Genomic DNA, 17,553 nt, shown 5'->3' on the forward strand with positions numbered 1-17,553 from the left:
TAAATAGTATAAAAAGGTTATGCTAACCGGGAGATGTTGCACAAAGAGTACAACATCTATAAGCGCATACACGCGGATTCCGGGGTGAAGTGCCAGGAGCCGCCCGAGGACCTTTCACACAGCTGACGGGACATTTTACTTGCATTTTAGACGCTACAATCAAAAGCCGGGCATCACCATGATTGGTTAAGTCTGGCATTAGAGATGGGTCCTGGCAGGGCCGGCCTTAGGTGTTCAGTTCTAAGTTCTGTTATTGGTTGCTAGGGATGTTGTTGATAACCTCTGACAAGTGTATTTGCATCATTCTAATTGGCCCACAAGTGAAAAGAAGGAATATGCGCATATGCGGAAAAAATATTCGTAATTTCGAATATATAGCGAATGTATTCGCAATATTTGCGAATTCGCAAATTTGCGTTATCCTCAGCTCTTTGTGATGCCACATAGAGCTAAAAAAGAACTTTGAAGGGTGAGTACCATGACTTTTCTTGAGGGAGGGGACACAGTGGACCGTGTCACCGCCCCTATGACTGGATACAAGACAAGTCTGTGGAGCCTTCCCCCATTAATATCAGATTTGTAAATTACTTCTATTTAAAAGTTTTAATCCTTCCAGTACTTATCAGCTGCTGTGTGCTCCACAGGAAGTTCTTTTCTTTTTAAATTTATTTTCTATCTGATCACAGTGCTCTCTGCTGACACCTCTGTCCATGTCAGGAACTGTCCAGAGCAGGAGAGGTTTGTTATGGGGATTTGCTCCGACTCTGGACAGTTCCTAAGACATACAGAGGTGTCAGCAGAGAGCACTGCGGTCAGACAGAAAGGAAATTCAAAAAGAAAAGAACTTCCTCTGTAGTATACCGCAGCTGATAAGTACATTTAAATAGAAGTAATTTACAAATCGGTTTAACTTTCTGGCACCCGTTGATTTAAAAAAATACCCCTTTAAAGAGGTTATCAAGGATATAAAAACCATGTCTGTTTTCCTCAAAAACAGCTAAACACTTGTCCTCAGTTTGTGTGTGGAATTAACACTTTGCTCCATTCACCTTAAAGGGGTACTCCGCTGCTCAGTGTTTGGAACAAACTGTTCCGAATGCTAGAGCCAGCGCTAGGAGCTTATGATGTCATAGCCCTGCCCCCTTATGATGTCACGTCCCGCCCCCTCAAAGCAAGTCTATGGAAGGGGCGTGACGGCTGCCATGCCCCCTCCCATAGACTTGCATTGAGGGGGCGGGGCATTATGTCATGAGGGGGCAGGGCTATGACGTCACAAGCTCCCGGCACCGGCTCCAGCGTTCGGAACAGTTTGTTCCAAACGCTGAGCAGCGGAGTACCCCCATAATGGAAATAAGCTGTAATACCACACACAACCTGAGGACAGGTGTGGTGCTGATTATGGAAGGAATCCACTCTGTTATTCTAATCCTGGATAACCCCTTTAACTAAACAGCAGCCCCTAACTGAGCAATGGTCCCTATGGAGCTGTCAGGGAGGTCAGACAGGCCAAGCCAGCAGCACACAGGCAGAAAGGTACAAAATCAGACAAAAGAGTAAACCAGGGATAAGCTAGAGAGTCAAAACCTAGAGAAGAGCACAGTACACAATTAGAAACAGAGAATAGTAGCATAAATGTAAAAGAAAAATAACAAAAACTAATTTTGATTTAGATTTTTGGTTATATTAGAAGAAAATTGCTAAAAAGTGATCAAAATACCCCATCTAAAAATATATATATATATATATATATATATATATATATATATATATACCAACAGAAACTGCAGATCACAGCACCAAAAATGATCCTTTATACAGCCATAAAAAAAAAGTAGGGGTCAGAATAGGGGAATTTTAAGTAGTTAATCAAAATGAGAAAAACATAGATGGCTATGTGGTGTCTGGGGGTGTTGCATGATGCCAGGGTGCGGTTGTTTTCTGTAGAGGGCCCTGCCGACAACCGGCTCAAAAATAATGGAATGTCCACAGCAGGAATTGTGCAAATAACTGGAACTTTTACTAAAACTTCTTATGGAACAGTCTTTACAATTATGCAGTTTCTCTAGAGGCCACCGGGATGCAGGATACCTCACAGGCTTGCTGGGACTTGTAGTATTGAGATTTATGCAGGCCTCTGTGCTACTAATTAGATGCTTGAGTTGAGTAGTAGTCACTAGGAATTATAGATAGAGCTTGATAACTCACATTTTTAGTGGCTGCAGGTTCCTTAGGCTTTGGCCTACCTGAGATGAATTGACTAAGAGAGTGAATTTAGAGACTACAGCCCCTTATATGCTAGGGAGGCTGGACTAAATCCCATTGGCTGCAAGGCCTGTAGGTCCTGTACCCAGGGAACTCTGGGTACATCACATGACAGTATCACATGACTCAGGAAGGTCCTATACATTTGTACAACTTTATATAGAATAGACAATATGTACAATACATTTACAATGCCTCCATATGTGCAGTAACTGATGAGAAAGGGGGAAAGCCCTGCAGGAGAGCAGGGACTCTCCCTAAGGGGACTTAAGGCAGGAACAGGACCATGTCTGTACCGGGACACCACATTTTCTTGCACTGTACCGGGACACCCCACTTTCTTGCAAAAACAGGGCTACACCTGTCCTAAGGTTTTGTGTGGTATTACAACTCAGCTACATTCACTTCAATGGAACTGACCTGAAGTACCACAAACAAACTGAGGACAAGAGCGGTGCTGTTTTTTTTTTTTTTTTTGTTACAGTTTTTTTGCTTTTTTTTTTTTTTAGGAAATCATCTATGTTCTTCTTATCCTGAAAAACTTTATTAAAAAGCAGTCTTGTGTCAGAGTGTTCTCACAACAGTGTCACGCATTAAATGTTTGCCCCTATCAGTGACATTCTACCTTGTCCCCATCATTGTCTGTCTCAGTACCCAGTCAGTGCCAGTCATGCCTCCATTATAATGTCGCTTTCAGTGACCTCAATGAGTATCAGTCCTAGGGCAAGGAACAGGGCCTCCATCCAGCCACAGCGCCCCCATGAGTATAGGCTGCAGTATTACCTTCCACCTTGTTAATGGTCCCAACATATATGAAGGTATTTATGGACCACCAGGGGCCACTTTCACCAAAACTTGGTTCAGTTGAGGCAGTGGGAGTCCATATAGCTGTACACTAGACAGTGGCTTCTCCTGTTAACCCCTTGTCTACCACTGGTATAAAAACTTTCCATCTCAGTTATAGCACTGTATTCTGCAGAGTCATGTGATCATGGAATAATGAAGGGAGTTATATGAGAAGAATTAGGCTGTATCAATGGACAACACCCTCATTGCCTGAATTAATGAAGCTATAAATTTGGCAGGGTGGTGCCAATCCAGCAAAGCCACAAGATGCCGTCCCCGGGGTGCCTGCTGCTGTGCTCCCTGATCCTTGCACTACTATCCCCAGCATCAGGATATTACCTGAGAAGACCAAGTAAGAATCAAGAGACCGGATGAAGGTTCACAGACCTGTCTACAACCTAGAGCTTATAGCAAGTACTACAATAGCTGTATATCTGTATAGTGCCTGACCATGTACAGTGTATGATAGATAGATAGATAGATAGATAGATAGATAGATAGATAGATAGATAGATAGATAGATAGATAGATATGAGATAGATAGATAGATAGATATGAAATAGATGATAGATAGATAGCTAGATAGATAGATAACCAAAGAATAAGTTGGCCAGCACTATTAATTCCAAACTATTGTAAAAGCCTGGCTTGCAGGTGCAGGCTGCTAGGCTAAATATACAAATATAGCTTTTCATGTTCTATCTATCTACTCATGTTTTATCTATATACTCATGTTTCATCTATATCTTTGTGCTAGCAGTGTGCTGCTGTATTCTCCTGTTGCTAGATAGATAGATAGATAGATAGATATGAGAGAGAGATGAATAGATAGATATGAGATAGATAGATAGATAGATAGATATGAGATAGATATATAGATATGAGATAGATAGATAGATAGATAGATAGATATGAGAGAGAGATGAATAGATAGATATGAGATAGATAGATAGATAGATATGAGATAGATATATAGATATGAGATAGATAGATAGATAGATAGATATGATATAGATAGATATGAGATAGATATATAGATATGAGATAGATAGATATGAGATAGATAGATATGACATAGATCGATATGAGAGAGAGATGAATAGATAGATATGAGATAGATAGATATGAGATAGATAGATAGATAGATATGAGAGAGAGATGAATAGATAGATATGAGATACCGTAGATAGATATGAGATAGATATGGGATAGATATATAGACATGAGTTAGATAGATAGATAGATAGATATGAGATATATAGATATGAGATAGATAGATAGATAGATAGATAGATATGAGATAGATAGATATGAGATATATAGATATGAGATAGATAGATAGACAGAGAGATTATTAGGCTATGTTCACACAGTGTTTTTTCAGCAGTTTTTGTCTTAAGTCCTTGAAGTTCCATTTCTATAATCTTAATATTATAAAAATAGATCAATTGCCTATTCAGTTTAGCATTTGTGCATTAACCCTCGGTAGTTTTTCCTGCTTTGTTAGGATATTTTCAGCTAATACTAAAAGAGATAACATTCCTAAAGGCTTTGGGGGTATCTCCATAATAAACTAGAAGTGCGCTGTAAATTTTACAATTTTTTTTTAGATCAATGTAAAAACATCCCTGGTTATTACATTAATATACTGTGAGGAAGGTATAGGAGCAAATTATAGAGACCGGTGTTTCAGGTTTTTTTTTTTTAAACAAAAAGCCATTCTAAAAAGCACAATGGGGGCGATTTATCAAAACATGTCCAGAGGAAGAGTTACTGAGTTGCCCATAGCAACCAATCAGATCGCTCCTTTCATTTTGCAGAGGCCTTGTTAAAAATGAAAGAAGCGATCTGATTGGTTGCTATGGGCAACTGGGCAACTTTTCCTCTTCACAGGTTTTGATAAATCTCCCCCATCATCCCCAATCAGTAACGATGGTGGGTAAATGGAACTTCTGCTACATACTGTAGATGGCTGTATACTGTATACTCCCCCCTACACACACACACCTTAAGGAGTTAACTATTGCTTCTTTCGTTTTACAGAAGCCTATTTAAAAATGAAAGCAATCTGATTGGTTGCTATGGGCGACTGCTTTTCCTCACAGGTTACACGCTGTGGATTTTGGGAGGTCAATGAGAATGTTAAAAAGAACCCCCAAAAAAGAAATGTATTGGAAAGTATTTAATTGTAGATTTGGCTGCGGAAAAAAAATGGAAAAATTGGGAAAAAATCAGGGAAAGGATCCACAATTTAAAGGGATACTCTGCCCCTAGACATCTTATCCCCTATCCAAAGGATAGGGGATAAGATGTCAGATCGCCACGGTCCCGCTGCTGAGGACCCCGGGGATCGTTACTGCGCAGAGCGAGTTCGCTCTGTGCGTAATGACGGGCGATACAGGGGACGGAGCCGCGTGATGTCATGGCTCCGCCCCTCCTGACATCACGGCCCGTCACCCTTAATGCAAGTCTATGGTAGGGGGCGTGACGACCGCCGCGCCCCCTCCCATAGACTTGTATTGAAAGGGGACGGGCCGTGACGTCACGAGGGGCGGAGCCGTGACGTAACGATGCTCCGGCCCCTGTATTGCCCGTCATTACGTGCAGAGCGAACTCGCTCTGTGCTGTAATGATAGCGGGGTGCTGCAGCAGCGATCCCTGGGGTCCCCAGCATCGGGACCGCGGCGATCTGACATGGGGGATAGGGGATAAGATGTCTCCGGGCAGAGTACCCCTTTAAATAAACATACTGCAGATCTGCAATCCACACCACAAGTCGATTCAATGCAAAAATTCAATAAAAAAGTATTTTACCAGCAGTGCATGGGTGAAAACTGTTACTATAATGCATACACATCTGCTGCGGAATATCTGCTGGGTATTTAAAGGGGTACTCCGCCCCTAGACATCTTATCCCCTATTCAAAGGATATGGGATAAGGTGTCTGATCGCGGGGATCCACCGTTGGGACCCGCGTGATCTCTGTGCAGTACCAATGTATATTTAGAATGCTGGGTGCGGGCGGCGGGGTTCGTGACGTCATGGACACGCACCCTCAATGCAAGTCTATGGGAGGGGGCGTGGCGGCCGCCACGCCCCCTCCCATAGACTTGCATTGAGGGAGCGTGACGTGATGTCATGAGGGGAGTGTCCGGGATGTCACGACCCCCGCTGCCCGCTCCAACACTGGGGCAGCGGAGTACCCCTTTAACTAAGGAAGAAAAGTACCCTGTGAACAAATTTTCCTTTTTTTTCTTTCTTTTGTAGGATGTCCTGCCGCTGTTTCTCGTACAAACTGTCAGTCGGTTCCGGTGAGTCCGTGCATGCGGAATACAGACTGTCTGGGCAGTCAGAGTTGTTGTGATATCGGATGCGGTTTACATTGCTTTTCCGTTGACAGTAAGTGCCGTCTACTCTAAGACAAATACTGAAAAATAGAGAGTTCTTATTTGGGGTGCAATTCAAAGTTTCCTAAAGTTTATTTTTAAATATCTTGGATGGTTTTGCTATATGATAAAGATATTGGGGTTAGGTGAACTGAAGTCTTGGGATATGCCCCTTTTCCGGCTGCCCAATCCATAACATAAAAAAAAATACCTATATAGTTTACTCGATAGATTATGCAGATTCTCAAAATGTCCTATTTTATGTGTCTAGCTTCTGTATTTGGCTCACAAATCCCTTTGTTCTGCTGCTCACTCATTCTGACATCCAGTGCTTGGGAAGGGGCGTATCCAGGCAAGCACTGAGCCCGCCCTCACTCACCATGCATTCACTTCATCACTGAGCCTGCTGTGCTGTGCTGATTGTCTTCATCCAATCACTGGAGGCTGCTCTGTCACCCCCTTCTCTATGTGTTTAGACAGTAGTCTGATAGGAGAGGAGTGACCACAGAGGAGTGCTAATCCCATCCTTACTAACTGGATTTTGTCCCAGTCTGTGCCTCAGCTGGGACAAAGATGAAGCTGCAGCTGGACAAGATTGTGTTCTGGATGTTATGGGGACCCCTAGTGGTCTATTTTTCTAAGTCATGATTTTTTATCAAGTATATTAGGAAGGTCAATGTTTTTCCAAGATGTATAACATGTAAAAAGTTTTTGAATCTGTCAGTGCTCTGTCATTTGAAAAAAACTTTAGACTTTAGACATAGCCAAGGGACATTTCAAAAGTTTTGGTTGGGTTCAGACCCCTACTGATGGCACGTTCCCTCCCCACTGTGTCCTTGCAACAAAGAAACGGTATCTCCCTGCTCATTCTAACAATTGGTGGGGGTCTAAACACCCAGACCCTCACCGACCAAAACTTTTCACATGACACTCATTATTGGTAGCCCATCAGCCTGTGTAAAATAACCTTTAGAGTTGGGGGTCACTAGGACTGGGTTACCATGGAGCACAAATTTGGCTTACAGTCCAGTTCGAACAATGGGCCTAAAAGGGTACTCCGGTGGAAAAAAAAATAATGTAAAATCAACTTGTGCCAGAAAGTTAATCAGATTTGTTAAAAAAAAATCTTAATCCTTCCAGTACTTATAGCTGCTGTATACTACAGAGGAAGTTCTTTTCTTTTTGAATTTCTTTTCTGTCTGACCACAATGCTCTCTGCTGACACCTCTGTCCATGTCAGGAACTGTCCAGAGCAGGAGAGGTTCGCTATGGGCATTTGCTCCTGCTCCGGACAGTTCCTGACACCGACAGTGGTGTCAGCAGAGAGCACTGTGCTCAGACAGAAAAGAACTACACAACTTGCTCTGTAGCATGCCGCAGCTGATAAGTACTGGAAGGATTAAGATTATTTAATAGAAGTAATTTACAAATTTGTTTAACTTTCTGGCCCAAGTTGATTTAAAAAAAAAAATATTGTTTTCCACCGGAGTACCCCTTTAACAATAACATGAATTGTATTTGTCTTTTTGAGATAGAAATAAAACATAAAAAAAATATACTTAATTTTTTTTTTTTTTTTACCACCAGGATTCCTTGATGGACTCCCTAATTTCTTCTCAAACTTCTTTTGTGCTGGATGCGGACGTGGATGTTCAGGTGGTGGATGTGGAGGACGGTGCTCAAGATGTGGACAAAATGGTGGCTATGGAGGAGGATACGGAGGTGGATACGGAGGAGGATACGGAGGAGGATACGGAGGAGGATTAGGAGGAGGATTAGGAGGATTAGGAGGAGGATTGTTTGGGAAAAAATAAACATGACTTTCATTGAAACTATTTTTTATTGGGCCAAGTTCAAAAATGTTTTTCATTTTGGCATCAAAAATATTTTCATCTTCTGATCTCCATGTTCAATCCAGGATCGGCTTTGACGGAGATCATTTGTTTTTGTAATTGGACGGCGATATTTAGATAATATTTCAACTATATCTCTACATTATATCTATGTAAGTTTCGTAGATTTACAAAAACATACGACATGTGTTTTATCTAATACAATTCTTCCCAGGAGGACCATTGAAGAAAATGTAATGTGGAATGTATTGCTGTACTGAAAGATGTTTTATGATGATGTCTCATTTATTGTAACGTGTTCCCAATACAGTTGTGCTATTTGTAAGTTCATTGAAGGAACTGGCCTTGGTCTTTTTCACATATCGGCACAAAGTTTGAGGACCGTGAGGGGCATTCATCAATATTTTACCAGTATTTGTGCTATTATAGATGTGAAAAGTCGCCTAAGAATATACCTTCCTGCTCCAAATTCAACGAAGGTCACATGACACTTGATGAATGTAAAAAACAATGTAGCACACACCACTTGCGGTGAAAAAACAAAACGTTGTTATTTTAGCAATCCAATAATCAAAGTCACGTGTCGGTCAATTAAGACCTTCCTCAGACCGGATTGCCGCGGATTAACCGGGAGTTAAGGAAAAGATGACAGTCAGGTACCGGGGTAAGTGGTAGGCGACCGCAGTCTCGCGACTGCGGTCGCCTACCACTTACCACGGTACCTGACCGTCATCTTTTCCTTAAAGGGCTACTCCCGTGGAAAACTTTTTTTTTTTTTAATCAACTGGTGCCAGAAAGTTACACAGATTTGTAAATGACTTCTATTAAAAAATCTGAATTCCAGTACTTTTTAGGGGCTGTATTCTACAAAGGAAATGCTTTTCTTTTTGGATTTCTCTTCTGTCACGGCCACAGTGCTCTCTGCTGACCTCTGCTGTCCATTTTAGGAACTGTCCAGAGCAGGAGAAAATCCCCATAGCAAACATATGCTGCTCCGGACAGTTCCTAAAATGGACAGCAGAGGTAGTTCACTTTCAGATATGATCGATAGCAAATGTCGCACAAAAGTTGCAGAGGAAGTGACTGAGACTTTTTTGAGACAATTTTAGACTAAAGGGGTACTCTACTGCTCAGCGTTTGGAACAAACTGTTTCAAATGCTAGAGCTTGTGACGTCATAGACCCGCCCCCTCATGACGTCACACCCCGCCCCCTCAATGCAAGTCTATAGGAGGGGGCGAGACATGACTGTCCTGCCCCCTCCCACAGACTTGCATTGAGGGGGCAGAGTGTGACATCATGAGGGGGTGGGGCTATGACGTCCCAAGCTCCCGGCACTGGCTTCAGCATTCGGAACAGTTTGTTCTAAACGCTGAGCAGCGGAGTACCCCTTTGAAAAAACTATCTAAACAGCTTGATGAATTCCACTCCATATCTTTGCTGAAGAAGATGTCAAATCTAGGTAATTGCTCTTGTGATTTCAACTTGTAGGTTATGGAAAAACAATAAAATATACAATTTTTGTCAAATAATCAGATTTTGAAGCTTAAAGGGGTAATCCACCATAAAGTGATTTTAGTACGTACCTGGCAGACAGTAATGGACATGCTTAGGAAGGATCTGCACTTGCCTTGGGGCTAAATGGCTATGCTGTGAAATTACTATGACACTGTGGCTATATTTTTGTGAACTGGTATTTCCTGTTGGAGTTCGTTCTCTCAAACTACAAATCCCATAGTTCCTTGTTTGTAAGTGTGAGGTCATTTTTCTTCCTCTCATACATTAGCCACCCTACCCACTGAAACACACTTTTGCTGCCTTCAATGCAATAGACCAGTGTTTTCTGACCAGGGTGCCTCTAATTCTTGCAAAATGATCAAAGCAAATTGAAGCAAAGACAGGCTCCCTTCGAAAATCTCACTAGTGATGCAATGTCTCGAGCCGCACTGCAAACTGGGAAAACCTGAGAGGACACTCATTTTGTATGCTGGCAAAAATAAAAGTAGGGTCAAAAATCACAGAAGAATTGCGAGACCACCATCACACACAGGTACAGACACTATATTTTGACCTACACTAACGTTACAGCTCCTTTAGCATAGTCTAATTTTAAAAAATCCAGGAAAACCCCTTTTAAGCTGGATCATTTTATAGAATTTTTTTTATCCAGTTACAGTAAATAGGTAAAAAAAAAAAAAAAGACTATTATATAAAAGATGTATATAAGAAAGAGGACTTGTGGCCAAACCCCCCAAAATTTTATTGCATTATCATTAAAGGGGTTATCCAGGAATAGAAAAACAGAGCTAGTTTCTTTAAAAAAAAACGCTCCCCATGTGTCTCCAGGTTGGGTGTGGTTCTGCAGCTCAATTCCATTTAAGTAAATGGAGCCAAGTTGTAAAACCACACCCAACCTGGAAACAGATGGGAAGCAGTTTTTGAGAGAAATTAGCTCAGTTTTTGTATTCCTGGATAACCCCTTTAAATAGCTTAGAGTGTCCTGGTCACGCATCTTCTTACAGTTTTTTGATACACCTTTCCGTTCCTGAGTTTATAGTTTGACAATTCAGGGAATTAGTCAGATGGGTGTGGTCTTAATTCTAATATTAGGAGTGCCCATCAGGGGATGGGTGGTTTTATACAGTCAGGTGGTGTTTATTATGTATGCACGCCCCTCAGTGTACAACATTCACACCCCCTGACTGTATAATCCTGCCCATCACCTGATATTCCCATTATAAAAATTGAGCTCACGCCCATCTGACTGATTCCCTGAATTGTCAGGCAAATTATAAACCCTCATTTCTCAGGAATGGAAGGGTGTATCAAGAATCTGTAAAAAGATTTGTGATCAGGGTATCCTACATTTTGGGGGCTGACCGCAGGTCCTCTTTCAGTTCACATTCCATTTTTTGTCCGTTTCTTATTAGATAGCTCATTTATGAATGTTTTCATAGTATCTGTCATTACCAGCTCAGGGGGTAGGACATTCCTCAGCTTTGCTGCAACAACTGTAAAGAACCCTTTCCCATGGTAATGTCGGAATCAGCTTTTCTACACACCTACGGAATGCCTTATGATCCTTTGTTCAGTTCTTGGAATGAATATTGTAAATCACATGTCAGGTTTTGTTTATTTATTTTTTTCCATATTTTTTATAATGAGATTTTTAGTACTTTTTTTTTTTTTTTTTTTTTACACCCTAAAATCTTTGTTGCTTTTGCAGCTGCTTCTTGATATCTGTGCTATGGCAAAATGAAAACAAATGGTAATACTAAGCCAAAAGCTACATTAACGGGGTACTCTGGCCCTAATACATCTTATCCCCTATCCAAAGGATAGGGGATAAGATGTCTGATCGCGGGGGTCTTGCCGCTGGGGACCCCCACAATCTGTCATTGCTGACCCACCTTTGTGAGCTCTCCACAGTGCTGGAGGCTCTGAGTGTGTAGCATGACGAACATGGGGGCTGGAGTATCGTGATGTCACGACTCCGCCCCCGTGTGACGTCACGCCCTGCCCCCTCAATGCAAGTCTATGGGGGAGCGTGAAAGCTGAGAGGACAGCGGGAGGCTCCCTACCTGGCTCCATGCTGCCTAATCAGCGTTTGATTTCTCCAAGCCTGAGATCCAGGCTTGAGCAATCAAGCACAGATAACACTGATCAATGCAATGTTATGGCAATGCATTGAACAGTGCCTGCAATCAGTGTAATACATGTTATAGCCCACTATGAGGGCTATGACATAGAAAAAACAAAGTGAAAATAAAAAAGTTAATAAATGTGTTAATAAATTTAACCCCTTACCTAATAAAAGCCAGAATTCCACCCCTTTTCCCATTTAAAAAAAAAAGGTGTAAAAAAAATAAAATAAATAAACATATGTGGTATCGTCGCATGCCTAATATTAAATATATTGTTAATTAAACCTCACAGTCAATGGCGTACGTGCAAAAAAAATTAAAAAGTCCAAAATAGAGTGTTTTTGGTCACTTTTTATACCATAAAAAAATGAATAAAAAGTGGTCAAAAAGTCAAATCAAAACTGATAAAAACTTCAGATCACGGGACAAAAAATTTGCCTTCATACCGCCCCATACGCGGTATGGGGTCAAAAGATGACAATTTTAAACGTACACATTTTCGTGGCTGTAGTTATGATTTTTTTCAGAAGTACAACAAAATTAAACCTATATAAGTAGGGGATCATTTTAACCGTATGGACCTATAGAATAAAGATAAGGTGTCATTTTTACCGAAAAATTTACTGCATAGAAACGGAAGCCCCCAAAAGTTACAAAAGGGTGTTTTTTCTTCAATTTTGTCGCACAATTATTTTTTTTTTTCTGTTTCGCTGTCGCTGTCGAAATAACCCCATTTAGCCATTCTATCAATGCCTTAGAAGCTGCAGTGGCGTACATAGAAGAAAAGATACCCCCCTAGCAAATATCAAAATGGGCCTCCTATTAGGAACCTGGTGTATATTACCTTTGCTTTCCATGACCCATTGGGGGGGCGGGGCGTTGAGGGGGCAAGGTGTGACGTCATGAGGGGGCAGGGCTATGATGTCACGAGCTCCCGGCGCTGACTCCAGCGTTCGGAACAGTTTGTTCCAAACGCTGAGCAGCCCCTTGCCACAACGTGTGAACTTTATCACTAAACGAACTTAAAGGGTTACTCCGGTGGAAAACTATTATGTTTAAAATCAACTGGTGCCAGAAAGTTGAACAGATTTGTAAATGACTTCTATTGAAAAACTATCTGAATCCTTCCAGTATTTATCAGCTGCTGTATGCTCCACAGAAAGTTCTTTTCTTTTTTAAGTTCTTTTCAGTCTGACCACAGTGCTCTCTGCTGACACCTCTGTCCATGTCAGGAATTGTCCAGAGCAGGAGAGATTTTCTATGGGGATTTGCTCCTACTCTGGATAGGGGAATAGATGTCTAATAGTGGAGTACCCCTTTAAATCTGGGTTTGAAAAAAATCCTGCCCAGCCTGCCAGCATGAAAACAAACAAACCGACCTACCTCCTGCCGGTCCCCTGGTGCCTGCGGTATCACTGACCCATCCTCCGGTGCGGTCCTCTTCCTTGTTACTGGGAGTCAATGCATCAGACTGCTGCTCGGCCAATCTCAGGCTGCAGCATGGTCCCGCCTGGGTAAGTGATTGCCTGGGAAGCAGTGTGACATATTGGGCCCAGACTACAAAGAAGAAGACCGCACCGGAGGACAGGGAAACAATAAGAGAGACACCAGAGGAATGTCGCGAGGTAAGTCTGTTGTGCTGAAGAAATCCTTATCTCCGTGAAGTAATACCATTGGGCTGAACACACCTGTAGGTTTTCATCACATATAAAGATAAACAACAACCTAAAAAAAGTCCTATATACTGTGGTCTAAATAAAATTGGGGAAAACCCAAAACAACCACTAAAAAACCTATAAATACGCCACTACAGCGTATAGGGTAAACCCACCAAAAATAAAAGATGTATATAATAAAATGAATAAGAAATACATTAATCTGATAAATCAATAGCCATCAAATTTAATAAATATGATTTTATTTTACAAAAAATAATACAAAAAAAAACCGTCCCTGCTATCCTTTGCATTTTTTAAGTTCATTTATTTACATATATATATATATATATATAATATTTTTTTAAATAATTATACACATTATCAAATTGCGCTAATGATTACTATTTTTATGTATGTTATATAGCTATATATTATTACCAATCTTTTTTGCTTGTATATGATATATGTATTATTTTTTGTAAAATAAAATCATATTTATTAAATTTGATGGCTATTGATTTATCAGATTAATATATTTCTTATTCATTTTATTATATACATCTTTTATTTTTGGTGGGTTTACTCTATACGCTGTAGTGGCGTATTTATAGGTTTTTTCACATATAAAGATGCCAACAATGTAAATAGGATTTAGTAGGAACTGTTTTAAATTCTGCACTGGAGCCCAGAATTTCATTGGTTAAAAAAAAAATATTTAAAGGACAAATCTCATGATCAAAAACATATCCCCTCCCGAAGCGGAGGCTGCCACACCTCCTCCATACAGTTCTATGGGAGAGCCGTTCGGCAATCTTTGGCTCTCCCCTAGAGCTATATGGAGGGGGCGTGGCGTCCTCCGCTTCGGGCGGGGGTCGTCACGCGCTCCTGTGCTAGCGTACCGGGGCTCCAAACAGGCGATTGCGGGGGGGGCCCCGGCGCTCAGAACCCCTGCAATATAACACTTATCCCCTATCCGAAGGAACCCCTGCGATCTAAAACTTATTCCCTATCCGAAGGAACCCCTGTGATCTAAAACTTATTCCCTATCCGAAGGATAGGGGATAAGTTTTAGATCGCAGGGGTTCCGAGCGCTGGGGCCCCCCGCAATCGCCTGTTTGGAGCCCAGGTACGCTAACACAGGAGCGAGTGACGACCCTCGCCTAAAGCGAAGGCCACCACGAGCCCTCCATATAGCTCTAGGGGAGAGCCTAAGATTGCCGAACAGCTCTCCCATAGAACTTCAGATCGACTCAACTCTAGTAACTAGTGTGGTGGCGGGGTGTGTGGTGCAGGGCAAATGTTGTTACCCTAGGGGCAGATGGCATTAACCCCTTGTATTTGTGACACCAGGGTGGTATTTAGTCAATCACCACCTGAAGGTATACCGCTGGATCCTGGGCTAGGCACGGGGGCAATAAAAACTCTGACGCCAAGTTACGGTAGACAGTCGGCAAAGTCTATACAGTTCAGTCAGGGCCCAAGGAGGTGACCAGGAACTCCACAAGCCAGCTCTACAAACCGGAGCCCTGAAAACCCTGGACACTGTAAGTGGACCTGAGGAAGGCATGAGAGCATGCCGAAACGCGTTGTCTCCATTTTACAAATAAAAGCTTTATTGTCCTGTGCTGCCCGAGTCCTCTCTTCATGATCCTAGTTGTGTAGCGCCTCCGCGAACCGGTTGTTTCCTTTCCTATTATCCGTTTTCCACTAATATCGGCCATCAGCACTGGGACCCGATACCGGTAGGCGTGCAGCAGACACTCGAATCGAAATCTATCATTCTCTACCAGGTGAGTATCACACTTTGGTGTGGTGAAGGGCACACACCAGCAGATACCCCTCATCAGGGAGCGCCCCCTGTGTTTTTCATCCCTTTCCTTAAGCATCCTTTGGATGGGGGATAAGATGTCTAGCAGCTGTCACGCCCCCTACATAGGCTTGCATTGGGGGGGCGGAGCCGTGACATCTCACAGGTGGCGGAGCTGTGATGTCACTATTATCCGTCCCTGTGATCGCTAGTAATCAGACCTGGAGCGAGCACGCTCCGGGGGCTGATTCTAACGGGGTGCGGCGTGGAAAATCACCTAGCGGCGGTACCCCCGTGGTCAGGCATCTTATCCCCTATCCTTTGGATAGGGGATAAGATGTCTTAGCGCCGGAGTACCCCTTTAAGGTTTTCAGATGGTGGACAAAACCTAAAAGCATCCTCAGTCACCCAAGCGCAACCTTTGAACAGGTGGGAATGGTATAAGAGGTGCAGAACTAGTTCCATACCTGCCCCAAGATCCACATACAGGGAAAGACCACCTGTTTGAGAAGACCACCCCCTTATGCAAACAAGAGTTTCGGCGACAGATTCTCAGTTCCACATTTATCAGGAATTCTTTGAAAAGATCAATACCCTGTACAGTATGACGGCGAGATTTCCATCTCCATACATTGGCCAGGCAGCTGTGGGGGACTGGAGAAGGTAAGTACAGTGGTCCCTCAAGTTACAATATTAATCAGTTCCTGGACGACCATTGTATGTTGAAACCTTTGTATGTTGAGACTAGAGATGAGCAAACTTACAGTAAATTCGATTCGTCACGAACTTCTCGGCTCGGCAGTTGATGACTTATCCTGCATGAATTAGTTCAGCTTTCCTGTGCTCCGGTGGGCTGGAAAAGGTGGATACATTCCTAGGAAAGAGTCTCCTAGGACTGTATCCACCTTTTCCAGCCCACCGGAGCACGGAAAGCTGAACTCACTTATGCAGGTAAAAGTCATCAACTGCCGAGCCGAGAAGTTTGTGACGAATCGAATTTACTGTAAGTTCGCTCATCTCTAGTTGAGACCAGAACTCTATGGAAACCTGGTAATTGGTTCTGAAGCCCCAAAATGTCATCCAAAAATAGGAAAAAGTGAGGGTTAAAGAAAAATAAGTAGATAAATAATACAGATAAAGCAAATCCTTCCATATAAAAGTAATAAGAACTGCTGGGAACTGTAATCACTGTCTATGTCAGTGTTTCCCAACCAGGGTGCCTCCAGCTGTTGCAAAACTACAACTCCCAGCATGCCCGGACAGCCAACGGCTGTCCGGGCATGCTGGGAGTTGTAGTTTTGCAACAGCTGGAGGCACCCTGGATTGGAAACAATAGTTTATGTAGAGGACAGGAGCTTCTTCAGGGTCCTATACAGTACACACAGTGTCCCAAATGGAGCCGCCCTTACTTGGTCTCCAAAGGAGCAGCTAACCCTGGCACAGGTAAGGAGTAGTACAGAACTTGTAGTTCCTGCCTGTACTGTAGGGGGCGCAACCAGACAGCCAGTCAGTGCTTGCACCTCAGTAATACAGGTGATTTACCAGTAAATGCCCATTCTGATTGGTCAGTTCCTCTAGTTGTGACAAGTTTCGCAGATCTGGACTGTTCATAGCATTGTATGTTGAGTCTGGTTTCAAGTTGCGATGGTCCAGGAAAGACCATTGTATGTTGAAACTTTTGTATGTTGAGGCCATTGTAAGTTGAGGGATCACTGTATAGCATGTTTATTACATTTACCGTATATACTCGAGTATAAGCCGAGTTTTTCAGCACGATTTTTCGTGCTGAAAACACCCCCCTCGGCTTATACTCGAGTGAACTCTCCACCCTCAGTGGTCTTCAACCTGCGGAGCTCCAGATGTTTCAAAACTACAACTACCAGCAAGCCCGAGCAGCCATCAGCTGTCCGGGCTTGCTGGGTGCTGTAGTTTTGAAACCTCTGGAGGTCCGCAGGTTGAAGACCACTGCGGCCTTCGACATCATCCAGCCCCCCCTCTCACCCCTGCGCGCGCTTCGGGCCCGGCCCCGGAATAGTCACTTTGGCTTGACGACGACGCACAGGGACCTTCATTAGCAATGTCCCTCTGCATCGTCGTC

At 42.7% G+C, this 17,553-nt stretch overlaps 1 protein-coding gene across 8 annotated transcripts in view; it reads left to right on the forward strand.

The window, feature by feature from the left end:
• The window catches only part of LOC130295589 (keratin-associated protein 5-3-like), a 75,258-nt gene that overhangs the window by 48,726 nt on the left and 8,979 nt on the right, over window positions 1–17,553 (forward strand). For 7 of the 8 annotated variants that reach the window (XM_056546440.1, XM_056546437.1, XM_056546439.1 and 4 more), the window contains 3 exons: window positions 3,348–3,460; window positions 6,376–6,507; window positions 8,082–8,216. In XM_056546440.1, coding sequence (XP_056402415.1) covers window positions 3,376–3,460; window positions 6,376–6,507; window positions 8,082–8,216 — 352 coding nt within the window. In that variant the 5' untranslated portion in view covers window positions 3,348–3,375. Of the gene's footprint in view, window positions 1–3,347; window positions 3,523–6,375; window positions 6,508–8,081; window positions 8,217–17,553 lie in introns of those variants that run through there. The other variant, XM_056546444.1, reaches the window with a different exon arrangement.

The sequence above is a fragment of the Hyla sarda genome, chromosome 11 (genome assembly GCF_029499605.1).
Source record: "Hyla sarda isolate aHylSar1 chromosome 11, aHylSar1.hap1, whole genome shotgun sequence".
Lineage (NCBI taxonomy): Eukaryota > Metazoa > Chordata > Amphibia > Anura > Hylidae > Hyla > Hyla sarda.